The 17055-nt window shown below is 43.2% G+C and overlaps 1 protein-coding gene across 1 annotated transcript in view; it reads right to left on the bottom strand.

The window, feature by feature from the left end:
- The window catches only part of RB195_010080 (uncharacterized protein), a gene marked incomplete at both ends in the record, with an annotated part of 39613 nt that overhangs the window by 12293 nt on the left and 10265 nt on the right, over positions 1-17055 (bottom strand). Inside the window, 10 exons of the mRNA XM_064190921.1 lie at positions 1203-1236; positions 1366-1412; positions 1481-1552; positions 1611-1713; positions 1781-1904; positions 1972-2020; positions 2069-2170; positions 5202-5274; positions 13024-13130; positions 14166-14235. Of these exons, the coding sequence (XP_064048504.1) occupies positions 1203-1236; positions 1366-1412; positions 1481-1552; positions 1611-1713; positions 1781-1904; positions 1972-2020; positions 2069-2170; positions 5202-5274; positions 13024-13130; positions 14166-14235 (781 nt within the window). The remainder of the gene's footprint in view (positions 1-1202; positions 1237-1365; positions 1413-1480; positions 1553-1610; positions 1714-1780; positions 1905-1971; positions 2021-2068; positions 2171-5201; positions 5275-13023; positions 13131-14165; positions 14236-17055) is intronic.

Raw genomic sequence — 17055 nt, forward strand, 5'->3', positions numbered from 1 at the left:
ATATATATAGGTCTGCCCTTGTTTTGAAATTACCTCGAATCTATTCTCAGTCAATGTTTGGGTGGATTTTTAGTGTTTCATTTTGTTGGTTTTTTCATTGTTATAATTGAATATGATTGATATTCAAAGAAAATATTTTTGTTTAGCGATAAGTGACCGAAAATCAGTGATTCGGACATGCATGCTGTACGACTTTAGATAGGGCAAGACGCCAGCCGATTGTCACTGCTCACTGTGCCTCGCGTTTGGACATCTCCACCAGCCAATGCCGGGGTTGGTTTCAGCGTTTTGAGGAACCGAATCTCTCGAAGACGAAGAAGACGGTAGCCGCCTAAGCCGTCGTCAAGCGCTACTAGCCGCAGTCAAGGAGTATCCCACTCAGACTGTTCGCACTCTTGTCGTGTACTTCGGATGCTCCAAAGATACCATCAGTCGTCACCTTCACGAGATTGGCAAGAGTGATCGGTGCGGAAGATGGATCCCTCATCAGCTGAGCGAAGTGAAAAGCTTGTTCAAGAAAGATAAGAAGATAGACTAACTGGGCGGGGCCGTTCTGCCCTATCCGCCTCGCTTTCTGGACATCGCGCTTCCGGATTACCATCCGTTTCGATCGATGCAGCATGCCCTGAGAGAGCAGAATTTCGGAAACGCAGTCGACGCAGTGAAAATTTGGGTGGACAAATTCTTCAAGTGCGTTCGGCCGAGGTCTACCACGACGGCCTCTATTCCTTATGTGCACGATGGAAAGGTGTTGTTGATAATTATTTAGAATATGTTGCTGACTAAATGTGCTCCTGTGATTACTTGCAATGTTTGAATCATAGCGTTAAAATGTGCCTTTCTTTTGAGAAAACCATGTTGCCTCGAGCAACCGTGAAGTGTCTGCAGCAACTCCCTCTCCCTGACAACTTAATGCCTGCCTGACGTCCATTGCACGCCGCGATTGTCTGAGCAAACACAAGTACAAATATAATTGTGTTGATTATTAGCATCATTCAGGCAAGAGAATAAGAAACTGTTGCGCAGACGACTAAGGATCTTTGAAGTGAAATAAGGCGAAAATATGGTTCGCTAATGTTCAATTCATACGACTTCGTGCGTGGTAATGACGTCGCTGCCGTTCTGTGACGTGTTGCCCGAGGAGGGAACTCCCTACGCAATTCGTAGTCCTACGTAAGAGTGACAAAATAATGAATACGAACCACTTCCGTTCCAAAGCGTTTGACTTTTTGGCGCCTGAAACAGCTATCACTCAGCTGAAAATGATACATATACTCCCCACTTATAAAGAAAGAGATTAAAGAGGAGGATATAACAAGGAAATTCTCGTCTGAGATCAAGTAGGAAATTTGATGAAGCACTTACTTCCCGTGCTTGTGAGACCTTCTTTTCGTTTCTTTATGCGTTTCGCACTAGACTGTTTGTATTATACTAACTGTTTGTGGGTTTCAGCGAATATTTGCAAGAACTTCAAACTTACCGGTCTGAATCGTAGTGCTTTAGCGAGTTCAATGAGATGTGTGAGTGTCCCGATATAGTAGTAATTGATGCTCTGAAGGTGATGAATACATTTCAAAAATTAGGCGTTGATCAAAGGGACGTTGATCAACCATTGCAACTGCAAAAGCTACGAAGTGGAGGAGAGCGAGAAACAGTGCACAGTAAACTGTGTGATGATGAGATGGGAGGCGAGTTGACAGGCAAACGACCACCCTGAAATAATGGACTCTCTCTGGCGCATGTGTAGCTTATCCTAGCAACATTTCTATCTTGAACATACTGGAAAGCGTCCAGTATCCTCATACAACCGGTTGCCATTTCGTCAAACAAAATATAGTAAGTGATTGTGAGCACATTCAAGAAGAACGCGCTAAGGAAGAGAAACACCATAAGTGCGCGTATTGCTGCAATAGAGGTGTTTGAGTGGAGCTCGTTTGCCCATTCTCACAGTATCACTTAAAGTTATCCCACCGAAGTGATCGAATAGTACTACAGAGAAGGCAACGAGAAGCAAAATGATCTGGAGTGACTAAATTAGAGAAGAAGCTGTAAAGACAAACAAAATAACCTCAATGGTGGCTTGCGAAGTGTAATAATGTGATTGGTCGTCCTCTTTGATGGTCCGAGATGTTATCACTGCCATAAAACCTACCAGCATAAGACATATTGCCTGAAAAATAATTTTCTGAGTTGTTAGTAATTAATTAGACCTAAGCCTAGCCTCTATGGTAAATAGTTATGTGAACTACAAACTTTGTTTTGAGTACCCCGAATACAATGTATAGTAGGATCAAAACGACATGAAGCACGTACGCAATTGCGTACGCGGCTTCTCTCGAGGCGCTTCGGTGGAGCGTAGCGGTTGTGAGCGTGGTGAGACCCTTGCTGGCATCACCAATCGCTGCAGCTTGCGACGGGCCCACCTCGGTTCCATTGTTGCCTCCACCGCGTCGTACGCAAATGCACCGCAACTACACTCGTGATTCATGTCGTTTGGACTATAGTTTTTGTTGGAAGGTTACTGTAGAGGCACCTTAGAAATGAGAAGCACTATATCGAGAATGACATGATTTTTGGTTGTTATCGCTGCGCAAAAGGAGCACAGCCAAAAATACGCTGTAAATGACGCGTTGGAATCCTGTACAACCACAACGCTTTCGTAGTACCATGATCTGCCAAGGCTCCAGAATCAACTCTGCGTTTCCACCTTGATTATGCTAGAGAGCTTCTGAACTGCTCCACTCAATGTTTGAACTCAACGCGATCCTTTTTCATAGCAGAGATCCTTGAAGGCATCACCCCACGAATCTGGCGTGGTATGGATTTTCGTTTGAATATACCTACATCGGGTAGTAGATTATAAATGCAGGAGTGCATCGGCTCATCTCTCCCTGCATCACTGTAAACACACAGCTGTTTATTACGATATCCTCTATTGCACTGCGCAATCCTTGCGCCCCGTCCTCGGCTGCGATTCGTCGAAAATCCATCTGAACATCCCGATAGGCAATTCAATTCATTCGACAAGGTCAAGGCAAGGGTGGCGCGTTGCCACAGAGGACGTCGTATGGAACCGTACTCCGAAGCTGTCTGTTTGCAATGATGCAGGGAGAGATGAGCGGAACCATCCCTGTATCCATAATCTACGATCCGACATGGGTATACTCCAGCGAAAATCCATACCACGCCAGATCCATACCTTAAGCCTTCAAGTGTACCGGAAACCCTCACTCTTAATCTCCTGTTCAACCATCACAAGAATATTTCGTGAGATTTGGACCGCTTTCTTGACGCCAGGATTATGCTATATAATAACCTATATAATAGCGGGCTTAGTCTGTCACGTGTGCGTGTGCGTGTGCGTGTGCGTGTGCGTGTGCGTGTGCGTGTGCGTGTGCGTGTGCGTGTGCGTGTGCGTGTGCGTGTGCGTGTGCGTGTGCGTGTGCGTGTGCGTGTGCGTGTGCGTGTGCGTGTGCGTGTGCGTGTGCGTGTGCGTGTGCGTGTGCGTGTGCGTGTGCGTGTGCGTGTGCGTGTGCGTGTGCGTGTGCGTGTGCGTGTGCGTGTGCGTGTGCGTGTGTGTGTATGTATGTATGTATGTATGTATGTATGTATGTATGTATGTATGTATGTATGTATGTATGTATGTGTGTAACGAAATTCCAAAAATGGAGTGTGACGGGTTCACCGGCGTCGAGTTGGTGCCCCGACGCCAGATGAATGAAATGATTTGGACGGGTCCGGGTGTCAGCCCCAGCGTGCTTTTCACATCTATAACTCCTCCGCATTTCTATTTTCTTGCATCTTTGCCTAAATTTGATAACATGCCTTCTTCAGAAAGTGGAAACATGAATGAAACCAGCTGCTTAAATAGTGCCCAACAGTTTACATGATCTGACGTGGAACGTTATCTTTATCAGTACGATGGTGTCGTTCACGTTATTTTATGTTAAAACATCATTCTGTGATAACTGTTGGGGAAAATAGGAGGAAGACCCATATTTCGAGTAATATTTTCAAATTGTGTCTGTATTATGTTGGTCCTGAAGGAGTATTTAAAGCTGACGGTTGAATGATCCCCAAATGTGGAACATCTAGAAAGAAATCTAAGAAGTCCTGCCACTAATTTTATATAAAAAAAGAAGAAAGTATTGTTAGCAAGGCACCAATCTAATTTCGCAGCAAATGCCGCTACTATTAATTTTCTTTGATCAGTGAACCGAAGCGAACGCACCAGAAAGTCTGAAGTCCGGCGTTAGCCGGACGTTCAGACAGCCGGACGTTTGCTAATAAACAGCACTAATCTCTTTGATTAACAAGTGCTTGTTCGGACAATCAACATGCGAATAGTTCTAGTTTTGATTGAGTTTTTGAGAGTATTCCACATATATGCAGAACTCTATAAGAGGTGCTACTGTAATACAAATACTAAGAAAATACAAACGTTTTCTACAGTCACATTGTCCCATAACTTCATGTGTTTTCGGTGTCCTCATATGTCCTTAATTTTACTTACTTCCTCTGAATGCAGTCGAGCAAAAAAAAATCGTTCTGGCTCATGTCTTAATGATATGATGAGAGAGAGTCTTATTAAAGGCAGCATACCACGAATCTGAGGTGGTGCGGATTTCAGGTGGAGTATTTGTATACGGGGTCGTAGATTATGGAGACAGGTGTAGTTCCGCTCATCTCTCCCTGCATCACTGCAAACAGCCGCGTGCAGAATGCTATTTTGTACGAGGCCTTCTATTGCAGCGCAGTCCGAATTGACTTTCGACGAATCGCAGGGCGGAAGCGGCGCAAGAGGTGGAGCGCTGCAATAGATGGCGTCGTACAAAACAACATTCTAGAGGCGGCTGTTTGCAGTGATGCGGGGAGAGATGATGATAAGAGGAACTAACCCCGTCTCCATAATGTGCGATCCCCTCTACGGGTACTCCACCTGAAATCCGTACCACCCCAGATTTGTGGTATGCTGCCTTTAAACGAAACGTTCGTAACCGTTCTTCAAATGCGTAACTTCCACTCAAAAGGATTCTTTTACATACAAAAAAAAATAAATAAAGGACTGCAATCTAATATCTCAAGAAAGTCTCCGATTTTATGCTCCATGGAGTTGATTCTGACTAGAAAAAGATTGAAGCGTCGTGATCGCACAATGCGTCCAATTCAATCAATACTAGAGCCTTACTGAATTTCCTCACCTGTAGATATAACAAAAAACTTTTGAGTGATAGATAGTAGTTCTGACGTCTCTTTGCTCGCAGCACGCCATTCCTGAGCGGAATAAATAAATGTACACGATGCGGAAGAGGTGACTGACACCACATCCGTGCTCCGAAAACCTCAAAATTTTTGTTTTACAGGATTTGGATTGTTGGAATTGTTTGAGGTAATTTTTACAAACAAACCACGTCATCTCAACTAATCAAGCTTTAGCATGGAATCGTTCTGCGCGCCCATCACGGATGAATTGTGCATTTTATAAGGTATCCGCACAACCAAAAAAACGTTGTCGAAATGATGGGAAGCTCAGTAAACATGTAAATAGACATAATATGATGAGATTTTTGAGAAATATAGTTTTATGATAGGAGTAGCTGTGCAAAAGTGATGCCAGGATACCAATGTTCTAGAGAAAATTAAAAAGAAAGTTACGACCTGTAGAATACTCCGAACTATGTCCCCCAAACTGATGTAATCGCGATAGCGGGAGAACTGAGCATACACATGAGTTCAAAGCTCGATGGATGGAAGTGGGAATTCCAAAAACCCAATAAAAATGAATTTTGTCGGTTTCGTAATCGGCAACTGTCTATTTCGTCATCTATTTAGGCATAAGATCACTTAGAACGTCCTTAACTAGAAGGATTTTTCAAAAATTGACCTTGTTCTTGTAAACAGACGGGTTTGCTCATCGTTTAGGTTTGTGCAAGCGCACCAAGGGTTCACTGTGGCTCAAATCATAATCCTGCGAATGGCTGTCTGGAACTTATACTATAGCACCCCAAATCACCTGCAACTCCGATGACAAAGGTAGACTCGAAGTCAAAATTATATGAAAGAGGGTGTCAGTTAAAATTTCAACATCTCTTGAAAACCATTTCACCTGCAGATATGGTGGATGAGGAGGAAAACTAGACTACCAGAACTATAGACACATGTGCAGTAAACATGCTTAGAGCTCTTATTAAAGGCAACATTCCAGGAATCTGAGGTGGTACAGATTTCAGGTGGAGTATCCGTATACGGGGTCGTAGATTATGGAGACCGGGGTGGTTCCGCTGATTTCTCGCTGAATCACTGCAAAAGGCTGGCCCCTGAAAGCTGTTTTCTACGATGCCTTCTATTGCAGCGCGCCACTCTTGCATGCGTAGCCTCATTTACTGCATATCGGGGCTGTCGGTATTGATTTTCGACGAATCGCAGGACGGAGGCGGCGCAAGGGGTGGAGCGTTGCAATAGATGGCGTCATTCAAGGCAACATTCTGGAGGCGGCTGTTTGTTATGGGGCCTTTAAACTCGTGATTTTGTGGATGGAAGTAAATGAGCAAAACTGGATTACAGCTCCAGTATTCTTCGGCAACTAGGCGGTAGAATCAAATCGAACTATAACAGTAGGACAAAGAGTGGGAGGGGACGACAATCAACAATACAAGAATTACTGAAGCATAGCCTACTGTGGATCCTCGTATTTTTCAAATTATGCACTACATTTGATGTCCATTGGGAAGCCTTTGGCTGCGTTATGAGAGCTGAACAGAGCAGAACAGAACAAAAACGAAAACTATTCACAGGTGTTATAGGAGAACTCAAACATCTACGTACGCATCAGACTGAAACCTTACGAGGACATCCGCAGACAGGCGGAGATGCATGGCTTCATCGGTTTTGTTTAAAGCTAGAGTATCACGAAACTGACGATGCTCTGGTTTTCATGCGGAAATATAGAGCTTTGGGTGTGAATAATGAGTACGATTGTGGTCTCGCTCAACTCTCCCAAAACGCCCTGAAAAACTGCATGGAAGACAACGTTTGTTCCTAAGAGATACTTGAAACGCACGACCCTTGTGTACGCGTCGCATCCACTGCGAACGGTTGAAGATGAATAATATATCCTCAACAGAATATTCAAGTAAAACCAATGAATAGGCTACTGAAAAATCGGAGCGTGCACAAGCGTGGCGCGTTCTAACTTATCTCAAAAAAAAAAAAATTAAAAAACTTTTTTTAAAAAAAATAAAAAAAATAAAAATTTGGAGGTTTTTTTTTTTAAAAAAAAAAACCCCCCCTTTTTTTCCCCCAAAAAAAAAAAAAAAAAAAAAAAAATATTAAAAAACCCAAAATCCTCTTTTTTTTTTTTTTTTTTTTTTTCCCCCCCCCCCCCTTTTTTCTTTTTTTTTTTTTTTTTTTTTAATAAAAAAAAAAAAAAAAAAAAAAAAAAAAAAAAAAAAAAAAAAAAAAAAAAAAAAAAAAAAAAAAAAAAAAAACCCCCCCCCCCCCCCCCCCCCGGGAACGTCGAGCTTCAGAGCGGTTTTGGCAACAGAATTTCCCTCTAGCTCCAAGACGTGACCAAACCATCTCAGTCGCTTCTCCTTCGTCTTTTCAGTTATCGGGACGACGCCGAAGATGGAGTGTACAGGGTCGTTGGATACTTTGTCTTTTAGCGTTACACCTATCGTCCACCTCAACGTCGGCTTCTCCATAGCGAGCAATATCATTTCCAAGGCTTTCGTCGTCTGCCAGCACTCGCAATCCGCAAAGAGCAACAGGACTCACAACCGTCCTTCAGATCTTCGACTTCAGTCGAACACAGTCGGACTTTCTTGTCGAACAGTACGCCTGTTGTCATTTTCCACTTCATCCATCCCGCATTAACACGAGCTCAACCTTCTCGATCAGTGTCACCTGTGGAAGTCAGTTTGCATCCAAGGTACTTGAAACAGTCCACTTTGTTTAATTTGGTACCATGGATACGAACTGAACCATCCTCTACCCTTGGTCCGCACTCCATGTACTCACTTTTTGACACATTGAGGCGCAATCCAATGTTGCTCCAGCCGATCCTTCTGAGACTGTACTTGGTTTGAACATCATCTCGATACTTCGATGAGAGCATGACATCGTCGGCAAAGAGTAAGGTCCACGGATGCTGCTTCAGGATTCCCTTCGTTATCGTGTCCATACACAGTATGAACAGCAGAGACACAGCATATGACAGTGATGAACCCTGATGAATCTCTACTTGTACAGGAAATGGCCTGCTTGTTCCAGCAGCCCAACATACAACACTGGTAGGCTTCGCATGAAGCAGCTTCGCCCACCGCACATATTCTTCTGGTACTCCATGCGACCTCATGGACTTCCATAACTGCTCATGTGGGACACGGTCGAAAGCTTTCTCTAGATCGAGAAAAGCAAGATGCACACCGCGGCTCTTCTCTCGATGTTTTCTCTAGGAAGATACGGACAGCATGGATAGCATCTGCAGTGCTGCAGTCCTTCACAAAGCCGCACTAGTTAAATGAAACGCTGACAATCTTCCTCAGAACTTCTAGGACAAGCTCAATAACCTTCATCGTATGACACAGCAATCGTATAGGCTTGTACGAAGTGCAGTCAGCAATGTCTCCTTTTCCTTTTCAGATAGGCATGGTCACAGAAGTTCGCCAAACGTCTGGAGTCCTTCCGCTGCGATCTTGGTAAATAGAATTGCGAGCCACAGGGACCCTCGATCTTCTGGCAGCTTCCAGACATCAGTAGGTATGTCATTAGGACCGGTTGCCTTGTTCGACTTCATTTTTGCGAGGGCAGCACTAACTTTGACTGCCGTAATTGGTAAAACAGGACCGTCGACGCTGGAAACAGTTGGGATGTTTCCAGCGTCGACGGTCCTGTTTTCTTTCTTACAGATTTCTTCGTTACACAAGTGGTTGTATTACTCTTGCCACCGCTCCAGAATCTGACCAGAGCGATGCAGAACGGCGCCATCAGCTCCCTTAACGATCTTGGTGTGCTTCGTATCCAACGTTGAGCGGTGGCGCGCTCTGACTAGATGATATACTGCCCTCTCGATTTCTCTGGTATCAAGCATGTCGTACACAACATAAGTCCGACTTCGCCTTGGAGACTGCCTTCCTGGCCTCCCTCTTCGCCGCTAGGTGAGCACCACGATCTTCAGGCTGACGTGTCCTCCACCAGAGCTTATATTTGGACTTCTTTTCATGAATTGCTGTGTAAACATCTTCTTTCCAAAACTTTTTGAACATTGGGCCTACCTAGAGTCGTTTTTCCCAGAGTGTTTTCCGCGGTCAAGCGTTGACGCTGGAAGTAGACATTTCTTCCACACTACGAGTAGTGTGGGGAGGTGTAGATGGAGCTACAGATGTGAGGAATACCTCCTTATGATCCTTCAGATTCCACCATTTGATGCGCCTTGGATGCCTCTTCTTTGACTGGAAGATTTTCAAGTCCATGATCAGGAAATGGTGTTGGGCGGCGACATGGTTTGTAGAGATGACTTTTGAATCCTGTAAAAGTTGACGATCTCGACGGTCGGCGTAACATCCAGAAATCTATTTGCGTTTCACGACTGCCACTGGTGTACGTGATCAAATGCGATTTTCTTTCCCGATACTGCGTGTTAGCAATGATCAAGTCACTTGCAACAGCACCAGTACTCGGAGCCCGTCGTCATTACGAGCTGCCTAGCCCCATCCTCCATGACAACTCCCAAACTCATCTTTCTGAGAACCGACATGTGCGTTGAATCTCCTCCGATTAGAAGTACTTCGCCTTCCAGGGATTGAAAGTACTGCTCCAGAACTTCCCAAAGCAAGTCTCCTTTTCTTCACTACAGCCCTACAGAGTAGAGACGATTCGCAATTCCACTTCTCCTGGGTCTACACCCTTTAGTCTTCTGCAGCCATTAGGCGATCCGATAGTCGATCCATCGCTGTGACGCTGTCTCTAAACGTCTCAATCAATATAACACCAACGCCATTGCGATTTGATGTGCCGTGGTGGATGAGCTTGTTGAGATGACGGTGGTTCAGTTTTTGTTATCCGTGTTTTGCTAAATTGGGAAATTAATTTTTTTTTAATTTTAAAAAAAAAAAAAAAAAAAAAAAATAAATAAAAAACAAAAAAAAAAAAAAAAAAAAAAAAAAAAAAAAAAAAAAAAAAAAAAAAAAAAAAAAAAAAAAAAAAAAAAAAAAAAAAAAAAAAAAAAAAAAAAAAAAAAAAAAAAAAAAAAAAAAAAAAAAAAAAAAAAAAAAAAAAAAAAAAAAAATAACAATTGCGATGACCATCTGCGTGATAGTAAAATTCCCATTGATTGCCTTGTTATCTTAAATTTTTTGTTTGAGTTCCCAGAAAATTATTTCTTCTTCATTTTTATGATCTATGGTCATGTTTGTGACACTTGTAGCCATCGCCTGATTCCCTTGACTTGGAGCCTTTCCAACGAGTCTCCTGTACATAGCACATGTCAACGTAGTTTTCTGAGACTGTCTGCAAGTCAACGACTTCTTCCGGTGAGCGTCCCAACGTTAAGTATTGCCAGGCGCACTGGATGTTTTTGGCAATGGCGGACTAACTTCTTTGCACGGCTCCGTCCTTTAGCCGGTAGCACTCGCATACTTGCCACATTGTCCGGGCCAGGACAATGAGCGTCGCTTCTGGGGGACGCCCTAGCTTCTGAAGAACAAATACTAGACATTAGCAGTATGACGCAATGGGGATGTTGTTCTCGGTTGGCTTGTCGTACTAGCAAGCAAGCAGGCACCAGAGTCGTCGTACTATCTCCTCACTTAGCTTGCCTGTAGCCTCGGCCTTAGGACCGGGCTACTAGCTGGACACCTTTGTGGCATGGTTGAAGCTGCCCAGACAAAGTCTCGCCATCATAGCTGCCCAACGGCCACGGCCACCGCTGCGCCGCTTTGAGGCGTGAGGTAGGATTTGCAGCAGCTGTCATGCTACCTCTAATACCGTTGTCAATGGTATAACAACTAAATGACTATGGAAAAGCCAAAAAAAATTTTTATAAAGAAAAAAAAAAAAAAAAAAAAAAAAAAAAACCCACCAAAAAAAAAAAAAAAAAAAAAAAAAAAAAAAAAAAAAAAAAAAAAAAAAAAAAAAAAAAAAAAAAAAAAAAAAAAAAAAAAAAAAAAAAATTTTTTAAAAAAAAAAAAAAAAAAAAAAAAAAAAAAATGGGGGGGAAAAAAAAAAAAAAAAAAAAAATAAAAAAAAAAAAAAAAAAAAAAAAAAAAATTTTATTTTTTTTAAAAAAAAAAAAAGGGGGTAAAAAAAAAAAAAAAAAAAAAAAAAAAAAAAAAAAAAAAAACCCCCTTCTTTTTGGTTGGGGATAACAAAAAAAAAAAAAAAAAAAAAAAAAAAAAAAAAAAAAAAAAAAAAAAAAGAGGTTTCTCAGATGAACTGATTCCACAAGTACTTGAGATTTCTGTTTGGGCACAACGAACAAGATATCAAAGAAAATATCAGGATAGTAGCTGTTAACAAACAATGGCTGACGATTCAACTACACAAGGTTTGGTCATATTTGCTGCATCGTCTACTCTACTACTTGTTACGACATAAGCGACCACGGCAGTGAAAAGTCCAGTGAGAGGCACTCGAAATGTTTTGAGTGGAACAGGTTAAAGACTTGAGAATTTTAGCTCCTAAATATCTCTAATGGCAGACAAAAGACCAGACAAGGAAAAACAAGAATGGAAGTGTATCATCCGTAGGATCCGCAACTTACAGCTGACTGATTACGAGGACGTCCAAACGCTCTTAAAGGCATCACCCCACGAATTTGAGGTGGTGCAGATTTCAAGTGGAGTATTCTTATAAGGGATAGTAGATTATAGAGAGGAGGGTGATTACGTCCACTTCTTCCTAAATGCCGTAAAAAACGGCCCGGAAGATGCGGCGCCGCACAAGGCTGATGCGCTCCAGTCGAACCCCCTGTAGAAAATAGCCGCCTGAAGCCGTATCTTCAGGGCCGTTTTTTACGGTAATCAGGAAGAAATGGACGGAATCACCATCCTCTCCATAATCTACTATCCCTTATAAGAATACTCCACCTGAAATCCGCACCACCTCAGATTCGTGGAGTGATGCCTTTAACGCAAGCATAATTTGAAGGCAGCATACCACGAATCTGGCGTAGTGAAGGAATCCACTCGAAAAGCTAGAGATGGGGTTCTGTGTTCCGGGACCAGTCCGGTCTCTAGCTTTTCACGTTTTGGTTCCGGTCATCTTTCAAAAGTCGTCGTAAAGAAACAGCGTGGAAGACCCCTTTTTTTGTACCACGATCTCAGTTGCAAGGCGCCAACCTTGTGCATGCGCCAAATCCAACTGCGTTGCGGTCGAAGATTGATGAGGCCTCTTCACTAGGCTCTTGAAGTAGAACCAATGAATAGACTACTGAGGGAATTGTAGAGTGCACAGACGTGGCGCAAGGAGAATAGAAACGAGCGCCATTGCACGCCTTTTCTTAAGCGATGACTGGATTTTTTTTTAGGATTTTGCGACTCCGGAGAGATGAGCGGAACAGTGCTGGTTTCCGCAACCTACAACTCCATCTCTATCTTTTCCCGCGGACTCTCTTACCACGCCAGATTCGTTGTATGCCGCCTTAAGCAAGTGAAGATACAAGTGAATTTTTCATGGTAGTGAACGACAACTAAAGTAAGGGGGAACATGAGTTGGGGAAGGGGTGGTGGGATGGGAGGGAGCACTCAGTGGAGCTCTTAATTTCTCGACGCTCTAACTTACTTTTTTCTCCTAGTAACTTTAGCTTACATGTCATAGATCCTCTAAGACTAATGCTTAGACCCGAGTGACTTAATTATTCACTTCGAGAAATAGTTGCGCCACTGAGTGTCATCCCAACTACATTTTACCCAAGCAACCTGGTTAGTAGAAGTTAATAAATGTTGAGAAGGAAATGTTGCTTTGTTTGTGGTATTTCTGGAACAGAACAGTGTTAATGGAGTGTGCGCTAATAATCTTAGGTACCTGGATAATCCATGACATCTAACAGTTGCATAAAGTTGTTCAAGCCCCTCTCGATATCGTGCCTCTGCAGCCAACTTGGAGAGTTCATCATCAGTCAATTTTTGGACCTGAACTAAAACTATACAGAGATGTCAACTATGAGAAACAATGTATTCACAAGGACGGCTGCTGAGTATGGCCAACCGATTTTAGTGACAAATACATAATACCGACCATAAGTTTTTCAGTTGAAATATCCTCTTAACGATAATTTGGAACACTGAACAAATTTTCGACTGCAACGCACAACCCTGCGGTCGTTTTTTTTTTTGTTAGTAGTCATGCAACAATAGCGTCAAACTTGGGATCGAGAGAGGACTTTCGCCAGCACTCACCGCTGCAGATTGCAATAGCCCCACCTCGATAACACCAATACGCTCCACCACATTCCTTTGGGCGCAGCCGCTTACACAAGTGTAACGAGTTTCAGGTCGTTTAGATCCGACTTCACAATTATCCTGCTCCTAGAGTAAAGTGCGTTGAATCTAGTCGTAACGTGCTAGGCAACAGGAAGGTCATGGGAAAGTTGCTGCATTTGAATCGTTTGCAATCTCAACTTTCTTCTAAATTTTCTTTCGTCGTAGTTGGAAACCTCAAACTCGAGTAATGAAATGCTGCGGTTCTACGTATCCTGTCCTCAGTTGCTCTAAACCTAATTACATAGCCTTGCTCACTTCCAAAACTCCTTCTTAACACCTTTCACATATGAAAAATCATCATACAAGCGATCGTGGATATCGCGAGCAATCAGTGTTTCTCAAAGGTGAGGAAACGGCCCTCCTATTGTGGCGCCCACGACAGCAGATGCCTTAATTTATTGTACGAGCTGATGAGATTGATCTTTGAAACTTCTTGGAATATCCTAAATACTCAATTTTCGGCAGCATTCAATTCTGCATGCATGTAGCGTATGAGTATGTGTACAGTGTGTCGTGTAAGTCTCCAAAATTCTTATGTATGTATGGACGTAGAATGTATCATGTGTATCTCTTAAATTACGTTACATGCAACTTATCTACGAATCTAATAACCTCATATTCTCAAAAGGAGAAATGACAGCATATAAATCATGTGATAGAGGAGAAAATGATTACAAAACGGACTTGGTTTTGTTTCCTATGCTTTCTACGGCTGCGACGTCTCGGACTCCTACGTTTTGAAGCGTTTGATCGACTGTAAGAGGAGAAATAAAGGAAGCAACATTTCTAGAAGAAAAGTTCTCCATATATAATATAATATATATCATGATATATAATAGCGGGCTTATTCTGTCATGTATATATATATATATATATATATATATATATATATATATATATATATATATATATACCACGTCAGATCACATAAACATCTTGCTGCTATTTAAGCATCCGTTTCCATGCGTGTTTCCACTTTCTGAGAAGGGCATGCTACAAACTTGAGGCGAACAAAGAAGGAAATTGGCACGCGGAGAAGTCATAAAGGCGAAGAGCAAAGCGCCCAGTGGTCACGGCTATGGAAAAGCTCCAACCATATATCTTTTGCGTCATGCACACTAAGTTATTGCGCACCAACGACCGGGTCCACCGACGGTTAGAGTCTGGCGCCGTGACCGGTATTATCTGACGCCGCTAGACCCGTCGTACCCCCTTCTATAGGTATCTGGCGCCGGGTGGACCCGTCGCACCCCCTTTTCGAATTTCGTGACGCACAGACAAACACACACACACACACACACACACACACACACTTACATACACACTAACACACACGCTAAAGCACACCGGACACACACACACATTGTTTTTAGCACACGCTCACCACTTCACTGATCAATGAAAGTTAATGGTATGGTGTTTTATGTAAAATTCAAAATATTTTGTTTTTTACACACACGCACACCTTCTCTTCTTTATATTATAAATTAAGGCAAAAGGTTAAGGATTTTTCTTCCAAACGCGTCAGTTCACATTTGGAGAATATTCGATCATCAGCACACAAACACTCCTTCATGCACAGACATACATATAGATACACATTACACACCACACACAACAGCACACACACACACACACACACACACACACACACACACACACACACACACACACACACACACACACACACACACACACACACACACACACACACACACACACACACACACACACACACACACACACACACACACACACACACACACACACACACACACACACACACACACACACACACACACACACACACACACACACACACACACACACACACACACACACACACACACACACACACACACACACACACACACACACACACACACACACACACACACACACACACACACACACACACACACACACACACACACACACACACACACACACACACACACACACACACACACACACACACACACACACACACACACACACACACACACACACACACACACACACACACACACACACACACACACACACACACACACACACACACACACACACACACACACACACACACACACACACACACACACACACACACACACACACACACACACACACACACACACACACACACACACACACACACACACACACACACACACACACACACACGGACTAAGCTCGTTATTATATACCAGTCTGAATTTCTGAGAACGGCATGCTACAAACGTGAGGCGAACGAAGAAGGAAATAGGCACGCGGAGGAGTCATAAAGGCGAAGAGCAAAGCGCCCAGTGGTCACGGCTATGGAAAAGCTCCAACCATATATCTTTTGCGTCATGCACACTAAGTTATTGCGCACCAACGACCGGGTCCACCGAGGTATCTGGCGCCGGCGCACCAATCTGACGCCGCTAGACCCGTCGTACCCCCTTCTATAGGTATCTGGCGCCGGTGGAGCCGTCGCACCCCCTTTTTTAAATTTCGTGACACACAGAAAAACACACACACACACACGGACTAAGCTCGTTATTACATACCAGTCTGAATGTCCGGCTAAAGCCGGACTTCAGACTTTTGGTGGTTTTAGCTTCGCTCCCCTTCACTGATCAATGAAAGTTAATGGTAGTGGTGTTTTATGTAAAATTATATTTGTGTTTTTTAACAACGCTTTCCTTCTCTTCTTTATATTATAAATTAAAGCGAAAGGTTAAGGAGTTTTCCTTCCAAACGCGTCAATTCTACATTTGGAGAATATTCGATCATCAGCTACAAACACTCCTTCGATGCCAGAATAATATAGATACAATTTGAAAGCATTACTCGAAGTATGGATGTTCCTCCTGTTTTCCCCCAATAGTTATCACAGAATGATGTTTTAACATAAAATAACGCGAAAGACATCATACTGCTGATAAAGATAACGTTCCACGTCAAATCACATAAACATTTTGCTACTATTTAAGCAGCCAGTTTCTGAGAACGGCATGCTACAAACTTGAGGCGAAAGAAGAAGGAAATAGGCACACGGGAGTAGTCATAAAGGTGAAGAGCAAAGCGTCATGTGGTTACGGCTATGAAACGGCTGCAACCATTTACCTTTTGCGTCATGCACACTAATTTATTGCGCTCCAATGACCGGGTCCACCGACGCCGGTGGATCCGTCGCACCCCATATTATAGCAGTCTGGCGCCGTTGGACCCGTCGCACGCTCTTCTATATTTATCTGGCGCCGGTGGACACGTCCCACCCACTTCTATAGGTATCTGGCGCCGGGTGGACCCGTCGCACCCCCTTTTCGAATTTCGTGACGCACAGACAAACACACACACACACACACACACACTAAGCTCGTTATTATATACCAGTCTGAATTTCTGAGAACGGCATGCTACAAACGTGAGGCGAACGAAGAAGGAAATAGGCACGCGGAGGAGTCATAAAGATGAAAAGCAAAGCGTCCTGTGACCACTGCTATCAAACGGCTGCAACCATCTATCTTTTGCGTCATTCACACGAAGTTATTGCGCACCAATCCGACGCCGCGAGACCCGTCGCAGC

Source organism: Necator americanus, chromosome III (genome assembly GCF_031761385.1).
Source record: "Necator americanus strain Aroian chromosome III, whole genome shotgun sequence".
Taxonomy (NCBI): domain Eukaryota; kingdom Metazoa; phylum Nematoda; class Chromadorea; order Rhabditida; family Ancylostomatidae; genus Necator; species Necator americanus.